General features: G+C 42.7%; 1 protein-coding gene across 4 annotated transcripts in view; it reads right to left on the reverse strand.

Moving 5' to 3' along the window:
- LOC144086233 (glutamate decarboxylase 1-like) overlaps positions 1-19,478 on the reverse strand; it is a 62,567-nt gene that overhangs the window by 25,247 nt on the left and 17,842 nt on the right. For 3 of the 4 annotated variants that reach the window (XR_013304381.1, XM_077616100.1, XM_077616099.1), the window contains 3 exons: positions 1,131-1,243; positions 426-541; positions 179-258 (listed from right to left, as the gene is read on the reverse strand). Coding sequence is in view for 3 of the 4 variants with exons in the window: in XM_077616100.1 (XP_077472226.1) it covers positions 179-258; positions 426-541; positions 1,131-1,243 (309 nt within the window). In the remaining variant the exon portion in view is untranslated. Of the gene's footprint in view, positions 1-178; positions 259-425; positions 542-1,130; positions 1,244-19,478 lie in introns of those variants that run through there. The other variant, XM_077616101.1, reaches the window with a different exon arrangement.

Below are 19,478 nucleotides of genomic sequence, written 5' to 3' on the forward strand. Positions count from 1 at the left end.
TCAAATTTTTTTATTAGGCCTTTTCTGTCACTTTTTGGCGCATGGATTTGAGTCCTGAATATGTTCTGTTATAATTTTAAAGTAATTTGTTGTTTCATAGCACATTTAAAGACCTTGTGTTGTTAAAGAGTGGATATGCGGTTGTTTATTGTATTTGTTTTCAAAATGTTTGAATTACCTGTCATCTGTGCTTAGCAGAATCACATTCTCAGTGCCAAATCCAAGTGCAGCACCAGCCTTCTTTATCGAGTAGTGGCTCTGCAGGAACAACACATCAGCTAAACAAGTAGGATTTTATTGGCTCAATGGCTCAATAAATCATCAAGTTGAATGGTGCTTTTTCCTTCTAAATCAAGCAATTCTCCCAAGGAGTAGTGGGCAAATTAAGGTCCACATTTCACATCTGTTCTTTAAATACAACATACATGTTCGGATGTGAAAAGAACCAGGCGAGGAGCAGCAGACATGCCCTTGGTCTTGACCTCGGGAAAATATTTGTAACGTGCAATCATTACACTGTACATGTTAGAAATAGCGCCACCTGTTGAGCAGAAGAGACAGTGGTGTTTAAAACAAAAATCATACTCTTGACAAAAACCTCAGTTAATGATTAACCATATTCAGGAAAACATTGGTTTTATGGACAGGAATTTTCTAAGAAATCTTGCTTCAGTTGGTTAAGTGTCACGGCATTCTTGCAAAGCTACGGATAAACTCGGATGTGCTTTCACACTGCATTAAAATGTTCACTAGGTTGTCAGTGGGTCAAGTGTCTCACATAGACGTGTATTTCTTTGTTGTTGTTTTTTTGCTCAGTGCACCTCGTTAAAACACAGTAGTGAATAGATTTTCTTGGTACTTCTTACGAATGTCTCTAGTTACGAAATTTTAAGGTTACGAAAGCAAATGAGTGCCTTGAGATACAAAAAAAAATCGTTATGCAAGATGGCGGCGCGCACTGACGCAGCGGCTTTATGCTCTCCAGTTCGGTATTAGTAAACGCAGCTTATGGAGAAGCACCACCAATTTCGTCACACGCAGTTTCTGGGTGTGATGACAAGTAGGCTTTTTGGTTGTTGATAATGACGACAGGGCCTATGTCCGATTATTATTATTATTATTATACTGACCTGGTGAGAATAGGCCATCTCCCTCACCACTGGGCCAGCCAATCATCTCTCTCATCTTCTTAAGGGTTAGCTGCTCCATCAAAACAAACACTGGAGCGATCTCGTAGGTGAACCTGTCAATCAAGAGGTATAAAATGCTTGCATCAACAACAAAAAAACATGGCATTCAGCACCTTGTGAATCAGTAAAAATCATGTCCACATGTAAAAGAGACAATTATATATGCATGACACACAGAGAGATTGGTATTACATTAGCTGCTCCATAATTCAATACACAGAGCAGAAATTGTCACCCTGTGCCGACTGAACGAATTAAAGTGTGTGATAGGCACCACATAGGCACCAAACATTCATATTCATATGCCTTGTTAAATCTCTCAGTTGTTTAATTAAAGCACACAATGCTGTGATGGCTATCTGTCAATCCTTCCAGACTCAGGGATAATTCTGAATGGAGTTGATTTGACAGTTGAGAGGGCTTCAATGTGTGTTGGGGAATGATAAGAGTGGGTGCGTGTATGTGTGTGTGTGTGTGTGTGTGTGGAGGGGGTGTTGGAATTTGATGTAGTCTCCATCTGTCTTTTTCTCTGTTAGGACCTATGTATAAGCAGAGACAGCTTTGTGTGTTGCTACCCCATGTGAAGGCACCAATCCAAATCTCTTTTCTCTTAAGACGTTTATGAATTTTGCACACAGTTGAAGTTCCATGACCAGCTTTATCTCCCATTGATTACTTAGTTTTCACGGCTCAATTGGTGGGAAAGCCCTTTTTAGTGTACTGCCATAAATGCCAATAACTGAATAACTGTGTTGCTGAATTTTTTTTTATAGAGTACCATTCTTGTTGTTGAATTGTATAGTAGCTTCTGCAAATCAGGGCTGTAGTTAGTCACCAATTTCTTTCCAATTTTAGTATTAAATAAAACCATGCAACTTCTTGTACGGTAACAGCACAATTGGTATTTGAATGAGTGCGTAATGGAATACAATTAAAGCACATTGTGACACCTGTCTGTAAAAGGCGTGATATTTGAATTTGATTTTGTTTAATAAAGGGACAATACAAATTAATGAACATATACATATTCATGTTAAAAAACATTCAGTAATTCATTTTCTGAACCGCTTTATCCTCACTAGGGTCACAGGAGGGTGCTGGAGGCTATTCCAGCTGACTTCAGGCCAGAGGCAGAGGACACCCTGAATCGGTGGCCAGCCGATCGCAAGGCGCGAGGAGATGGACAACCATTCACACCCACACTCATACCTAGGGCCAATTTAGAGTGTCCAATCAGCCTACCATTCATGTTTTTGGAATGTGGGAGGAAACCGGAGTACACGGAGAAAACCCACATAGGCCCGTGGGAGTATATGCAAACTCCACAGAGGTGGACCGACCTGGATTTGAACCCAGGACCCCAGAGTTGTAAGGCCGACGTACTAACCACTCAATTCCCTGGGCCGCATGTATACATGTATATATATATATATATATATATATATATATATATATATGTATATATATGTATATATATATATATATATATATATATATATATATATATATGTATATATATGTATATATATATATATATATATGATAGGTTTATTAATAGATATACTTTAATAAAAGGAAAGACATCGGAGCACATAATCCAGCGTTAACTTGCAAGTAAGAATCAATCCTGACTCGTCCCCGTCACGGACCATTCTAAAGAAAGACATCCTCTTCTGTCCATTTAGTTGCATTAGAATCAAAACAATTAAGGCTATCTTATTCAAAACAATTGCATAAGCTAACCGAATAACACAATTAAGGTCAAAAAACAACTGCAACAACAATTGCATATCAGGTCTTCAAAACAACAATTAAGGTCGGAAACCAAAAACAACTGCATAAGAATTTACACAAGCAGGCAAAACAATTTTCATATTAGGTGAAGCGAGCAACACTATTTTAAAACAATATGCGAGTATTTTCGGGAGTCGATTCGATTATCGCCATCTGCTCCGGAATCCAAGTCAAAGCAATTTAAGAGTCCTTCACAGATCTTCATTGCGAACCCAGATCAACAGTCCTCGGAGCTGGCTCCGAGGACGTTTTGTATATATATATAAATATATATATATATATATATATATATATATATATATATATATATATATATATATATATATATATATATATATATATATATATATATATATATATATATAAACATATATATATGTATATATGTCAGGCCAACACAGATGTGACGACTTCCCACTCTTCCCTCCTCCAATCACGGTCCACATCCTGCCCTTATTTAAACCCTCCTATTTTGCAGTTCTAGGCTCGACTGCCTGGCATGCAGGTGCTAAGGCAGTGGAGTCCTTACTTGCTTTAGAAGGCACCAATGTCTAAAGTGAAGTAAGTTTTGTTTGCCCCAGCTTCACCTTATTTGTGAGTACTATATTCATTGTTATATTGGGTATTCATGTTTTGATAAAGTCAATTATATTGGGCTGCATAGGGGAACTTTAGATAAGTTTAGACACCCCGGGGTATACATATAGTTGTTGCACTTATACAGACGCTCCCCTACTTACGAACATTCAACTTACGAACAACGGTACATACGAACATGTCTGCAAATTGCGTTTAAGTCCAAAAATGTTCGCAAGTCCAATTTTGTATTTCGCCTTTTTCGGAGTAGTACTTCTTTCCGCCGCTAATACCGACGCCTGGCGCTGTGAGAGCTCAGCTCACCCAGCATCTACCTTCTTCTTCGTTGCAATGCGGAAGTGCGTGAATGTATCTCCAGTGTGCAAAGAACCTTTTTCATTTGTATCATTAAATATCTCATGCATCCAATATTAAATATGGTTGGTAAAAAGCTAAAGGCTTCTATTGAGGGAGTTGCAAGGAAGAGGCAAGCCATTTCATTTGAAACGAGTGGCAATAATAACGAAGCTTGATGCGCGTGAGAGTGGTGAGCGTTTCACGGGCATTGAATCGGTCGACCGTCAGTACCATTTATAAACAGAAAGATCGAGCAGCAGGACCCAAATATTGAAAGTTGTACAAAGTTTGCAAAGCAATTGAATGATGCCATACAGTGCTACCGCAACATTTATGATGAAAAAAAGAAGAAAACTGTGCAATCGTTATTAGATAGCTTCTTTCGGCTAGTTTCTAGTAAATCTCTCTCTCTCTCTACAGTACTGTACATATTCTCTCCATTTTATTAAATGTTTTTTTTTCAGTACAAACCAATGCGTGTTACTTATACAAGCCTTAAACATACAAATGCACTTATATAAACCTTCAATATACTTATATCGGCCTTAAACATAAATTATAATACAAAATATAGCACTGAATCAACTTACAAACAAATTCAACTTATGAACAATCGCTCGGAACCAATTGCGTTCGTAAGTAGGGGAGCGTCTGTACATGTAGTTTATTTCTGTGTCTAGACTTTTATTCCATCAGTTCTCACAGTGGCACCCTTAGGCCTTATTTCCTGTATTTTGGGGTGTTCATTTGAACACCTGTCAGGGGGGGTAACCTTTTTCATTTAAGGGTGCCACTTTAGTATCTTTTGCTTCCCCTATGTTGTCCCGTAGTCCCGGTTGTCTGTTGACTTTGGTGTTAATAAATTATCAGTTAATGTTAATTGCCTTTTGTGTCTGTCTCCTCATTGGACAGGTCTTTCTGCTGAGGTAGTTGCGACTCCCTGGTACATCTTACCACCAGGGATAGTTGTAACTATGTACCTCTGTCTCTCCCTCTCTCTCTCTCCCTCTCTCTCTCCCTCTCTCTCTCTCCCTCCCTCTCCCTCTCTCTCCCCCTCTCTCTCTCCCTCTCTCTCTCCCCCTCTCTCTCTCTCCCTCTCTCTCCCCCTCTCTCTCTCCCTCCCTGTCCGTCCATCCAATCCATCCATCCATCCATCTTATATGTAAATTCTCTAATTCGTTCCACGGTCCTCACATCTACCAACTAAACCCTTTAAAATTGGTCATCATGTACCAATTTAAACACACACACACACACACACACACTCACAAACTGGGGCCCAAATTCAACAATTGGGCACGGTAAGATCCTAGAGCCATACATTTGCAATTGTTTGTTCAAATCCGCATTCAAATTGGATGTAGAGGGTGTTGTCTCCATTTTATCCGATGTTAACGGACAAACATACTAACGCACACACACACAACATAATTGAACACCGTTGACTACGACGTGTAACAGAAATTGTCGATGGCCTCTACATTTGAGCGTAGCGGCACTATGCCTTTGTTGTCCATGTGATGGTCAAGAAATTGGATAGGGGGAACACCAAAAACGCAGGCTTCACTATGAGGCTTTATACCTCTAGCGTGATGAACAACTCCTTTAGGTGTCGTTTATGTCGTCCAGGTAGAGGAACACAGAGGGCATGTTGCACAAAACAGAATCCTTTAAACCAGTGGTCTCAAACTCGCGGCCCGCGGGCGAACTGCGGCCCTCGGGACGATAATTTGCGGCCCCCGTCTTAATATGAAAGATTAATGTTCGTGCGGCCCGTAAGATTGATATGAATGACACTTGTTGTGTTCGGAGCTGAATGAACCAATCACGGTGAGGTATACAGCTCTGGAGGGCGGGACATCGGCCGGGCTGTCCAGTGCCTCGCTCACTCACTCATTCATTCCTCCAATCAGCTGGGCGGAGGAGAAGCCGTGAAGCCGATCACTCCGCTCGGCGCGCACACTCCTCCGCTGCTCTCAGCATACAACTGAATGAGGCGCTATGATCCGTGATCCAGCCTGTGTCAGTGTAGCCATCTTCGCGAGCGAAACGGAGAGCGAAAGTGCGCATGCTCCACAAACCCGCGCGACTGAACGTGAAAGATCAACCCGAGACTCATTCCAAGTGGAAAAACATATTACAGAGCCCCAGAGATGTCTCTTTCAAAGCCTGGCGTGAAGAGAAAGGTCGTTGATGAGCACAGACAGTTTCAAGAAAAGTGGGGAGTGCAATATTTCTTTGTTGAACACAGGAGAACTCCGACGTGTCTCATTTGCACTGAAAAAGTTGCGGTGCACAAGGAATACAATTTGAAACGTCATTATACTACGAGACATGCTGAGGAGTACGAAAAATACCAGGGAGATGAGAGAGCCAACCAGGTTGCCAGTCTTAAAACATGTCTTCTGAGGCAACAGGATTTCTTCAAGAAGGCTACCAAAGACAGTAATGCAGCAGTCGAAGCTAGCTACGCCGTTTGTGAGTTGATTGCTAAAGCAAGAAAGCCATTCACAGAAGGTGAATTTATCAAAAAGTGCATAATACAGGCTGCACATATTGTCTGTCCAGAAAAGAAGTCTGTTCAACCACATCAGCCTTTCTGCCAACACCGTGGCAGAGCGCATTTCTCACCTGTCAAGTGACATTTATGATCAACTGTGTGAGAAAGCACAATGTTTCAGTGTATATTCAGTGGCTCTTGATGAGACCACAGACATCACAGACACTGCCCAGCTCGCAATATATATCCGTGGTGTTGATGACAATTTTAAAGTAATGGAGGAGTTGCTCACAGTAATTCCAATGCATGGCCAGACCACCGCGAAGGAAATATTTCACCAGCTGTGTGATGCCATTAAGAATGCCGGTTTGCCATGGAAGAGCTTTGTTGGAATAACAACCGATGGAGCCCCATCAATGACAGGGAGGAAGAATGGACTGGTAGCACTTGTTAAAAAAAAACTGGAAGAGGAGGGTGTGGAGGAGGCCATAGCTCTGCACTGCATTATACATCAGCAGGCCCTTTGCAGCAGATGCCTGAAGTTTGACAATGTGATGTCTGTCGTTATGAAATGCGTCAACCAAATCAGATCCAGGGGCTTAAAGCACAGAAGGTTCCGTGCTTTTTTTAGAGGAAATGGAGTCAGAATATGGGGATGTGCTCTACTTCACTGAGGTACGTTGGCTCAGCAGGGGAAACGTGTTGAAGAGATTTTTTGAGTTGAGAGCAGAAGTAAAAGACTTCATGGAGATAGACGGGGTTGCTGTTCCTGTGCTAAGTGATCCCAAATGGCTCATGGACTTGGCTTTTCTTGTTGATATCACACATGAGCTTAATGTACTGAACAAGAAGCTACAAGGCCAGGGGCAACTTGTCAGTGCTGCCTATGACAACGTGAGAGCATTCTGCACTAAACTTGTGTTATGGAAAGCCCAGCTCTCTCAGACAAACCTTTGCCATTTCCCAGCATGCAAGGCTCTCGTGGATGCAGGCACACCATTCAGTGGTGAGAAGTATGTTGAGGCCATTTCGAAGCTACAGGAGGAATTTGATCACAGATTTGCAGACTTCAAGACACACAAAGCCACATTTCAAATTTTTGCGGACCCCTTCTCCTTTGATGTGCAAGATGCCCCTCCTGAGCTTCAAATGGAGCTCATTGACCTGTAGTGCAACTCTGCACTCAAAGCCAAGTTCAGGGAGGTGAGTGGAGAAGCAGACAAGCTTGGGCATTTTTTGAGAGAGTTGACCCCCAGCTTCCCTGAACTTTCCCGAATGTTCAAGCGGACCATGTGCCTTTTTGGGAGCACATACTTGTGTGAGAAGCTCTTCTCCACCTTGAACTTCAATAAGTCCAAGTACAGGTCCAGACTTACTGATGAGCATCTTCAAGCTCTACTGAGGGTCTCCACTGCTTCCTCCCTCAAGCCAAATGTGACTCAGCTATGTGAGAAGAAGCGCTGCCAGGTCTCTAGCAGCAAGGAGTAGGCAAGAGAAGCCGTGTTCAGAATATTTCATATTCAATGTTCCATTCAAGTTCAGAAAGTTAAAGGTTAAAGAGCTGTTAATACAGACATTTGAAACGGAATAAAAATAATTCATTTTCTCTACTAGGCAGCCAGTGTATATCTCTCATTATTATTATTTTATTTTTGTATTACTGATTGATTGATTTTTTATTCATCTTTAAGTTAATTTATCTAATTCATTATTTTTTGTAAAAAAATTAAGATATTTGCTAACGTTGGAATGTTTTATCAGCGCTTTTCTTGTGGAAATCCTGATGCGGCCCAGTCTCACCCAGACTTGGCCTCTAGCGGCCCCCAGGTAAATTGAGTTTGAGACCCCTGCTTTAAATGCTTCAATAATTGTGCGCCATTTTTCCAACCGAACTGTGTCCGAGAAATTCAAAGTCTGAACATAGTCTGTCTAACAATAGGAATTTGGTTATAATGAGCTGTAATTTTACAAATCATATGGTGAACAATACATTCAAATACAATTGAAATACCTGCACTCAAAATATATCAGTGTTTCAATAAAAACAGTTTAGGTCAGTGGTCCCCAACCACCGGTTATTGAGCTACCTAGTGCCGATCCGTCAGAGTAAAAATATCAACGTTTTCAATCTCGCCCTCCTACTTGAAATGAGAAAAGTTGTTATAATAATAATAATAATAATAATAATAGTAATAATTAATTGCTATGTTTGGGACTTTTTTGCCGCCGTGGGTGTCATTCTTGCACCGACCCCAGCCCCACACAATTTTGTCTTAAGTTGTCGCCCTCCCCATTTGCTGGTCTGCAAGAAAATAGAAAGAATGTACCGGTCGGCGGTGAGAAAAAGGTTGGGGACCGCTGGCTTGGGGCACCCAGTTGCTTTGTTAGTTGTGTTGACCATAACAGAAACAAAAACAGTTATAAATTCTCATGAATTGTGGTTAAATAGAAGAACAATAACAGATGTCAATAAAATATTTCTCTTACATCTGGCCACCCAATGCTGCAATGCTTATTTCGCCTGACTTCGGTGCAGGAAGCGAAGGATCGATTCCCACTCGGTGGCGGTGTGATTGAGAGTGCAAATGGTTGTCTAGCTTCATGTGTGCCCTACGACTGACTGGCGATGAGTCTAGATCAGGGGTGGCGAACACGCAACTCTCCTGGCTAAAATGAAAGTGGCTCTTTGAGTCTTATCATATTTTGGATATACTGTGGCTCTTTGCCTCATTTAATGTTTCACTTATTTTTATTCTCTCTTAAAACACACTCAAATTCACTTGTGCTCATTACTAAAAAATAATATATTATATTTAAAAAAAAACTCATTTGAGGGCGGCCCGGTGGCGCGGGTGGTTAGCGCCTAACAGTTCTGGGGTCCTGGGTTCAAATCTAGCTCATGTCCATCTGTGTGGAGTTTGCATGTTCTCCCCGGGCCTGCGTGGGTTTCCTCCCACATTCCAAAGACATGCAAGGTAGACTGATTCGACACTCTAAATTTCCCCTAGGTATGGTTGAGTGTGCGTGGTTGTCCATCTCCTTGTGCCTTGCGATCGGCTGGCCACCGATTCAGGGTGTCCCCTGCCTCTGGCTCGTAGACAGCTGGGATAGGCTCCAGCACCCCCCGCGACCCTAATGAGAATAAAGCGGTTCAGAAAATGAGATGAGATGAGAAAAATAATTTGACAGATTAGATTTTTTTATGTCACTTCTGACAGCAAGGTGTGGCTCTTTGACTCTCACAGTTTAACATTTTGGCTCTTTGTGTCCTGGTCTAAATTGTAGTCCTTTCGGCCAAAAGTTAACTGGGATAGTCTCCAGAACCCTGCGGCCCTGACAAGGTAAGCAGTGTTGAAAATGAGTGGATGAATGTATCTTTTGTATCCACTCTACACCTCGTACACTCCGTGATCCCACTTTGTAATGAGGACATATCAATTTTCACTGAAAACATCTTGTCCTCAATTATGCTACTACATCTTCTGCAGGATAGAAAAAAAGCTTTGTGTTTTGTGTTCAAGAGGAGATAGGATCAAGGCTGTGCAGACAAAACATGAAAGAGGGAGTGATTTGTACAAGTGCTCAAAGAAAAGGACATTAAAGGAAAGAAAATGAATAAATGAATAAAAACAACAACAAAGAAAATTACAATATGATGAACATAAATAAAAAATTGAAGGAGGAAAAATATGGGTTCTTTCAGAATAAATACAAAATAGCCTGTTCTTATATTCTTTGTCTTTCATATGCATGATTTCACAGCAAGCTGGAAGGAAAACAAGACCTTTTAAAATTTCTCTTTCCAAGGTTTCATTTCCCGCAATAATGACAATAATGATGATAATTACCACAATCAGAAACAATCATTGGTCTTTTGTGGGTGAAAATTACCCTTCAGTCACCTGCCTCTCTCTGGGGAAAGTCCCTAAATACCCTTATTATTATCATCATCATCAAGGCCACTGCTTGTGTAAATGAGTCTCATTTAGTGTATCTTTTAGGTGACTAACTCCGTGATACACAGTCTCTTTCTTTCCTGCCGTTATGTGCAGCACGGCCGACTCCGATTGTGTCCGCAGGGGACAAGGTCGCCTGAACGAGCGCTCCTTGGGGAGCTGCAGAGGCCACTTTTCACTGTGTGGTATTGCTTTATGTTGGGCCAGGGGACTTTATGTGACAGTGTGGGGGCCAGCTGGCCTGTCCTGCTAAAACCAGTTCTCAATGAGTCGGCAGTCAATGGACTGGAAACTACTGATGTATCTGGGGTCAAAACTGGTGTGGATTGATATTAGTGTGGGTGTAAAAACTTGTGTCATAATGAAAGTGTGCAAAATCCTCTGTGTGACTATGTAGTCTTTGTAAAGGGTTTGGATACATTACTAATGTTTTGAGAAATTGTATATCTTAAGTGTCTCAATCTGTGTTGATATCTCTAAATTGATCTTTTTTTTCTGAGCCGCCTGAGTAAAATAAATAACAATTGAAATATTCTGAATACATTGTACTACACATTTCACAAAGCATTTTAGATACATGTCCCAGAGCACTCATAAATGTTTGCTCTGGGACAGTGGTTCTCAAGTATTTTATAGGAAGTATGTTTGGCTTTACATGTGCCACCATTGTGTCCAACATTAAAATACAGTTGTGAGCCAGTAAATAAGGCCAAGGTTTGTTTTTTTAAATTCTAAAGCTCCAGATTAAACATTAACACTGCACTTTGTGGGGAAAAATTGTAATTGTAATGATGGAAAAGTGATAAGCATGTCAGCCTCAGTTCTGAAACGAATGATTCAAACCAAGGCTCTGACTTTCCTGTGTGGAGATTGCATGTTTTCCCTGTGCCTGTGTGGACTTTCTTCGGTACTCGGGTTTCCTCCATTGTCCCAAAAACAGGCTGAGTCAACACTGAAAATGATATCTATATAGAATGTGCACATGGATGATTGTTAGTATGCTTGTCCCCCATGATTGGCGGGCAACTCGTTCTTGGATAGTATAGGCTCCAACACCCTTGTGACCATCGTGAGAATAAGCGGCTCAGAAAATGAATGAGTATAGTAATGTCTTTTAGGATTGAATTAAATGGTATTACTGTTAAAAGTTGTTGCTAAAGATTTCCAAAGAAACCATTCTTAAACTTTGAAATTAATGTTATGTTGTGTAATTTAATAAAACTGAAATTTACTTGATATAGGCCGGTTTAGGGTGGATTTAGAAATGGTAAAATTAAATTGGCTCAGTCTTTCATGTACCACTAAAGTAGAGGTGGGCAAACTTCGGCCCGCAGGCCAAATCCGGCCCGTTGTTCTGTTTTAATCCGGCCATTTCCAATTAGCGCTCTTCTTCTACTGCTCAGATCAGAACCCATCCACAGCAATGTCAAAGAAAAGAAAAGTCAAGAGTAAGTACCAGTGTTTAACAAAGAATGGACGCCTAAATTCTGTGTTTTTACTGAAATCCAGTCCATGGCTGTATGTCTTATTTGCCAAGAAACCGTTGCGATTTTAAAAGAATACAACATCCGCCGTCACTTTTCTACAAAGCATTCTAATTCCGCCAGCAACCTTTCAACACAAGAACGTGCGACTACGGTTGACAGGTTGCTAGCTTGCAGGCTCAGCAAAACATCTTTATTCGAGCAACTTCCATCCAAGGAGCAACCACGAAGAAGTTATTGACTGGCATTCAAACTAGCAAAAGCCAGGAAGCATTTCTCTGAAGGGGAGTTTCTTAAAGAGTGCATGGAAGAGACAGGAAGTATTTTATGTCCTGAGAGCAAGAACAAATTTGAAAAAAATAGCTTATCTTGCCATATTGAAGTTATTGACGCACACTTAGCTAGCAAGCTAAACCAAAAATTGGAGACATTTAGATTATATTATTTGGCAATGGACGAAAGCAATGATTTAAAGACACCGCACAGCTTTTAATTTTTATCAGAGGGATTAATGACAATTTTGAAATAATGGAGTTTTTGGATATGGAATCATTGAAAGGAAAAACACTGGGAGAGGATTTATTTAACAGTGTGCCAGCTGTCATTCAGAGGCACAAGAATAAATTGGAGTGCGCTCACCAACGTTAACAGAGATGGATAACCAAATCTGACAGGAAAAAAACGTTGGGATGCTCAAGAGAATTCAGGAAAGGGTAAAAGAGGACAACCCTGAGAAGGTACATAATTAATCAGGAAGCACTATGTAAATCCATGTTGCGACGTAGACCACGTAGTTGAAGCCAGATATGAAACTCATTAACTTTATTCGAGCGAGGGGACTCACCATCGTCAGTTTATAAATTTTCTTGTGCTCTCTTTTCATGTGTTTTGTGTGTCTTGTCGCAAGTTGTTTGTCAAAACCGGACTTTAAATTCACCTATAACCGTTTAGACTTACAGTCATACCTTGAGATACAACCTTAATGCATTCCGGGACTGAGCTCGTATGTCAATTTACTCGTATCTCAAATCAAAGTTTTCCATAGAAATGAATTAAATACAAATTAATTTGTTCCCACTCTATGAAAAAGACAAAAAAACTGGATATTACAATGGAATCACATATTTTTATTGGTTGTAATTCACCATCTACTAACAGAGTAACAAACAACTAGTGGTTATGATGTTTTATAATAAAAGAGAAGAAAGACTCTACGGATGCGCTCGTAACATAACATAAACTTTAAATAAAACTTTCGAGGCGAACTTCCTGCTTCTCCATATGTATTGGCGAGCCATCTCAATCACGCATACACTACTCATGTTTTTCTATTATTTCGTGCTTAAAATCGATTGTCATCATATGCCTTCTCTTTGCACTACCTTTCATTGCACCGGCTTGCTTTGGACCCGTTGTGTATCCCGTAATTCTGCACTGACTAACGCAAAAAAACACGGAAAAAATGTAACGCTCCGCCCAGTGCTCGTAGAGATATTTGCACAAATGTTTGTTATCGGGACTGGTCGGCAAAGGAGAAGGCGTTGGCAAAGAAAACAGAAGCGACGGTGTCGAGCGGGTGTGTTGTGTAAGCTCAGGAAACAACCATTCAAATGTCTGCTCCCGAGCTATATCTCTCCAACGTCAGATCCATTGGAAACAAAACGGATGATTTAAAGTTAGAGCTCGCTGCTAATCGCTACCTACAAACAAGCAAGATTTCTGGCTGTCAAAGAGGTCTAATTTCTGCTAATGGAGTCTAACAAGGTCTCCACTCGTTACCTGTATTAATAGCATCTGTTTTAACTCATTATCGTTAGAAAAAACACCTGTCCACAACCTCAGTCTCTCACACTCCAAACTCCACTATGGCCAAGACCAAAGAGCTGTCGAAGGACACCAGAGACAAAATTGTAGACCACCGAAGATGTCACGTTTTGTTTGGGATTTTGGTGGAGGTGTGTATGTGCGTGTTTTCCTGTGTGGTGTCTGTGACCAGGTGTGCTTGATTCGTAATTATTCCTTGTGTGTCTATTTATACGTTGCGTCCTGGTATGTCTGGCTGTTGGATTATTGCTTGCATTTGGTCATGTCGTCTCCCTGTCAGTGTGCATATGTTCTATTCCCGTTTGGTTTGTTTCTATATTGATTTTTACCAAGTCCCAAGTTTGTATGGCTTTTTCTATTAGTTCTTAATAAAGCCTTTAGTTTTGTGCACCAGCACTCCTGTCTCGCCAACTTCCTGCATCTTTGGGTCCGACTCCACCGCACACCCGAGGCACATTTATGCCAGATTAATCCAACCAATAATGGACCAAGCAGGATCATACCTATGGTATGGGATCGCTCACTAGGCTTCTCCGCGTGAGCCGCCGGGAGGAAATCCTTGCCGGCATTCACGCCCGTCACCTGCCCGCCGCCAACCCCCCGCCTGCCTGCCCGCTCGCGCATCTCCCTCGTTATTCCCCCAAGGGACACTCATCGCTGCTTCTGCCTTCCTCTACGGATAAACATTTTTCTTTTGAATGGGACTCGGACTCGAATATGTTTGAATACGAGGATGGCCCAGAGCTCATTAATCTTCTCGGCTCTGACTCTGAGTCTGAATGGGACTTTTTTTTTAGCCCCGCTGTCTCCGACGAAGCAGCTCGACGGCAGCGGCATGCACCGATGGCCATTTTGAATCGTGGCAGGATGACAACGGCCATTACGTGTCATGGTGTTATTACGACAGCCATTTTGAAACTGGCCATGATGACGGCGGCCATTTTGGTACAGGGCAGGATGACGGCTGCCTATTCGAGACGGGGCTGGATGACGGCGGCCACTTTGAAGCTGGACAAAATAACTTCGGTCCTTTGAGACCTTTTGGAGGCGTGGGAAAAGGAGGACCGCCTCTTGCAGGTACCCGCTCCAACTAACCATCCTTGCATGGCCACTGATTCCTGCGCGCTGACGCCGCCTCGTCCGTGCGCGCTGACGCCCCCTTGTCCCTGCGTGCCAACACCTCGTTCGTGTGCGCTGATGCCTGTGCCTCGCTCCTACATGCCGACGCCGGTGGCTCGCTTCTGCGCGCCAACCCCAGTGCCCCACACCTGCGCGCCGGCACCCCGCACCCTCGCCCCCACACACCGCCCACTCAAGCCGACACCGGCGCCCCTCACACTCGCGCCGACACCCGCGCCTCGCACCCTCATGCCTGCCCCGCACCCTCGCGCCGACACCGGCGCCCCAGACCCTCGTGCCTGCCCCGCACCCTCGCGCCTGCCCCGGCGCCCCGCACCCTCGCGCCTAGCCCGGCGCCTTGCAGCCTCGCGCCTGCCCCAACATCCCGCACCCTTGCACCCCTGTGCCTGGCCCGGCGCCCCGCTCTCGTGTGCCCAGTGACGGCAATCCTCTTGGCGGAGGCGACGGCGATTCTCTTGGCGGTGGCCACGGCGTGGACTTGGAGGCCGCGGACGGTGAAAATTTGGAGGCAGAAGATCGCGGAAACTTGGAGGCTGAGGACGGCGGAAACTTGGAGGCCGAGGCCGGCGGAAATTTGGAGGCCGAGAACGGCGAAAGCTTGGAGGCTGAGGACGGCGAAGGCTTAGTGTTAGATTTATTATGGAATGTTTCTATATGTGTTGTAAGCATTTTTTTTAAGTAATAAGGCTATGAATTAATTCATGATGATATTATAGCATTTTAATTCGAGACTGGGACAAACTCGAGGTCACCCTGCTGGCTCCAGATTGTTGACATAACACCTCAAGGACTGTTACTGGGAGATAGCCCTCGCAACCCAGGCACCCAGATGCAAGTTCGCAATGATCTACGAAGGACTCATAAATTGTTTTGTCTGGGACGCCGGCAGTTTACCTTATAAAGAAATTATTATGCTTACTGGTGCAAATTCTAATGCCGTTGTTTTGATTTACGATCCGCTCGGGTCACTTTTTATGCTTATTGTGCAAATTCTTACGCAGGTGTTCCGATAAAAACAGATTGTTGTGACAGTTGTTTTTGTAACCTTTATGATGTTATTCGGCTAAGCTTATACAATTGTTCAAAACAGTTGAGACAGTTGTTTTTGCTTATGCAATTGTTTAAATCAGATTACCTTTGAATGTTTTGGTTATGTGCCGCTAAATGGACCGAAGAGTATGCCGCCCGGCAGAATCCTCTTGCGAACGAAGACGCGTTGGGAGTGATTTTCCTTGCAAGTTGTAAGCAGTTATGTTGAAAGATGTTTTCCAATTTTAATTAAATATTACTAATAATGAATTAAGGGTATTAATCATTATTCCGACATTTAGAGACCTCCGCATGGACTATCCAGGGCAATACCTGACTGGACGACCTTTCGGCGGGGCAGCTGGCCGCTTCTTTGTGGGCCGGCTGAGACGACCCCTGTAAGGACCTGTTTGCCGCTTCTTTGCGGGCCGGCCGGGTCAACCTCCTCACTAGGGATTCTTTTTTTTCGTGTTTTGGACAGCACGTTTTCTCTCCTTTGGGCGCCCTGACTCCCTCCCATTTATTGGCTCCCCATCTTTATGTGACCAGGTATGCTTGATTGGGAATTACCCCTTGTGTGTCTATTTATACATTATGTCCTGGTATGCCTGGCTGTTGGATTATTGCTTGCGTTTGGTCATGTCGTCCCCCTGTCAGTGTGCGTACGTTCTATCCCTGTTAGGTTTGTTTCTTTATTAATTTTTAACAAGTCCTAAGTTTGTATGGCTTTTTCTATTAGTTCTTATTAAAGCATTTAGTTTTGTGCACCAGCACTCCTGTCTTGTCAACTTCCTGCATCTTTGGGTCCGACACCGCCGCACACCCGCGCAATTATGACAGAAGATGCAATAACCACCGCCCTCCTTGCTGCACTGAACCACCTAGAGAAAAGAGCGAGCTGTGTCAGAATGCTTTTCATCAACTACACCTCAGCCTTTAACACCATAAGACTGGACATTCTTATCCCACACACACAACTGCAGACCCACGCACCCTGAGAACATCATTGTGAAATTTGCAGACGATACAACGGTGGTGGGGATGATCACAGGGGAGAATGAGATGGCCTACAGAGATGAGGAGGTCCTTTGACTCAGCAAGTGGTGCGCTCTCAACAATTTGGTGCTAACGTCTCCAAAACCTGAGAACTCATCCTGGACTTCCGATGGAACAAGGCTGCTCCGTCGCCCCTGTATATTAATGGCGAATGTGTGGAGCAAGTAGAGACTTTCAAATTCCTAGGAGTCCACATCTGATGATCTTACTTGAGCGACACCACCACAACACTCATCAAGGCGCATCTGAGGCTACAATTCCTGAGTGTACTCAGGAAGGAGCAACTGAACACCAAATTGCTGGTGACTTTCTTCCGGTCTGCCATTGAGAGCATGCTGACCTATGCTGTATCAGTGTGGCACTCAAGCTGCACAGAACCAGACAGGCAAGGACTACAGAGGGTGATCAACACAGCCCAAAAGATCATCACCTGCCCCCTACCCACCCTGTTCAAGATTTACGAATCCCGGTGCCTTACAAGGGCAGAGAGTATTATAAAAAAACAATACGCATCCTGGCTTCCAGCACTTCAACCTGCTGCCCTCTGGTAGCCGCTTTAGAGCTACAACTGAGAAGACAAACAGAATCAAGGACAGTTTCTTCCTAAGAGCTGTCACCATACTCAACTCGAGTTCTGCACCTAAGACCTAATGAAGACTTATTACTAATACTTACTTATTTTTTATGTTGACCACTTATTTGTCTATTACTATTCCATGATTATTTATTTATCATTACTATTTAGTGATTATTTATTTATCATTACTATTTAGTGATTATTTATTTATCATTACTATTTATTGATTATTTAGTTATCATTACTATTTAGTGATTATTTAGTTATCATTACTATTTAGTGATTATTTATTTATCATTACTATTTAGTGAGTATTTATTTATCATTACTATTTAGTAATTATTTAGTTATCATTACTATTTAGTGATTATTTAGTTATCATTACTATTTAGTGATTATTTATTTATCATTACTATATATTGATTTTCTATGTGTCTTCTTGTTTGTTGTTGCATGCATAGACTCTGCGAGTGGTGTGAATTGGCGCTGAACGTCTCCAAAAGGCATGGAACTCATCCTGGACTTCAAGTGGAACAAGCCTGCTTCACTCTGCTGACCTCACTTGGAGTACTTATTCATCTCATCTCATTTTCTGAACCGCTTTATCCTCATTAGGGTCACGGGGGGTGCTGGACCCTATCCCAGCTGACTCCGTGCCAGAGGCGGGGGAGACCCTGAATCGGTGGCCAGCCGATCGCAGGGCACAAGGAGACAGACAACCATGCAAACTCACACCAATACCTAGAGGCAATTTAGAGTGTCCAATCAGCCTACCATGCATGTTTTTGGAATGTAGGAGGAAACCGGAGTACCTGGAGGAAACCCACATAGGCCCGGGGAGACCATGCAAACTCCACACAGGTGAACGTGACCTGGATTTGAACCCAGGACCCCAGAGCTGTGAGGCTGACGCGCTAACCACTCGCGCCACCGGGCAGCTTACTTATTTATTCATTTCCTATTCATTGATTATTTATTTTTCTGTCTGTTGTTATTTGTGCACTCTGTGGTGAAAGCTTGAAATCTTATTATATTTGTATAATGACAATAAAAGCTTTCAATTCAATTCAATTTCTTGAAGAAATTGACGCGGATCACACGGACTTACTTTACCATTCTAATGTCTGATGCTTAAGTTTGGGAAAAGTGAGTCAACGTGCGTGAAAGCTCAAACGGGAGATTTAGTTTTTGGAGCTCTACTGTCAAATTTCTTGAACTGACTGACACAGTTTGGCTTTGTGATTTAGCTTTTACTGTTGACATACTGACACACACAAACGAGCTGAATATGAAGCTGCAAGGGGAAAACCAGTTTGTGCATGAAATGCAGGCAAACGTCAGCCCCTTCAAAACCAAGCTGCTTTTTTAAAATCAAATATCAGACAAGTGGTGCCTCATGGTGTAGAGGTTCACTCGCCCGACTTCGGTGTGTGGTGGTGGTATGACTGTGAGTGCGTGTGGTCTGTGTGCCCTATGGCTGACTGGCGACCAGTCTAGGGTAAATTCTTCCTTTTGCCCTAAGTCACCTGGGTTAGGTTCCAGGAACCCCCGCAACCATTGCGCGGTATGGAAGATGAATGAATGAATATCAGACAAGTCATTTGCTTATTTCCCCACACCTGCTGTGTTAAAAGGCCCCGCAACATGTGAAAAAATACAGGGAATCACTGGATGACCTACATGAGAAATTCTGCTGTTGGTTTAGTTCAAATTCAACTCCCTGAAACTGGATGAGTTTTATGTTTCATTAAGTGCAGTCAAATTTCCAAACATCCTGATGATGGAACAGAGGATTCTGATGTTATTTGGCTCTACATACTGTGGAGCAAATAAGTATTTAGTTAATAATAATAATAATCAGACAATTATAATCAGACAGGCTTTGTCATCATCATTGATTCGTCAAAAGCCTAATTGTCATCATACCCAGCTGCGTATGAGGAAATTGGTGGTGCTACTCCACAAAGTGCGCTTTCCCGGCGAAAAGCCCAAAAT

This window comes from Stigmatopora argus, chromosome 12 (assembly GCF_051989625.1).
Source record: "Stigmatopora argus isolate UIUO_Sarg chromosome 12, RoL_Sarg_1.0, whole genome shotgun sequence".
Classification (NCBI taxonomy): domain Eukaryota; kingdom Metazoa; phylum Chordata; class Actinopteri; order Syngnathiformes; family Syngnathidae; genus Stigmatopora; species Stigmatopora argus.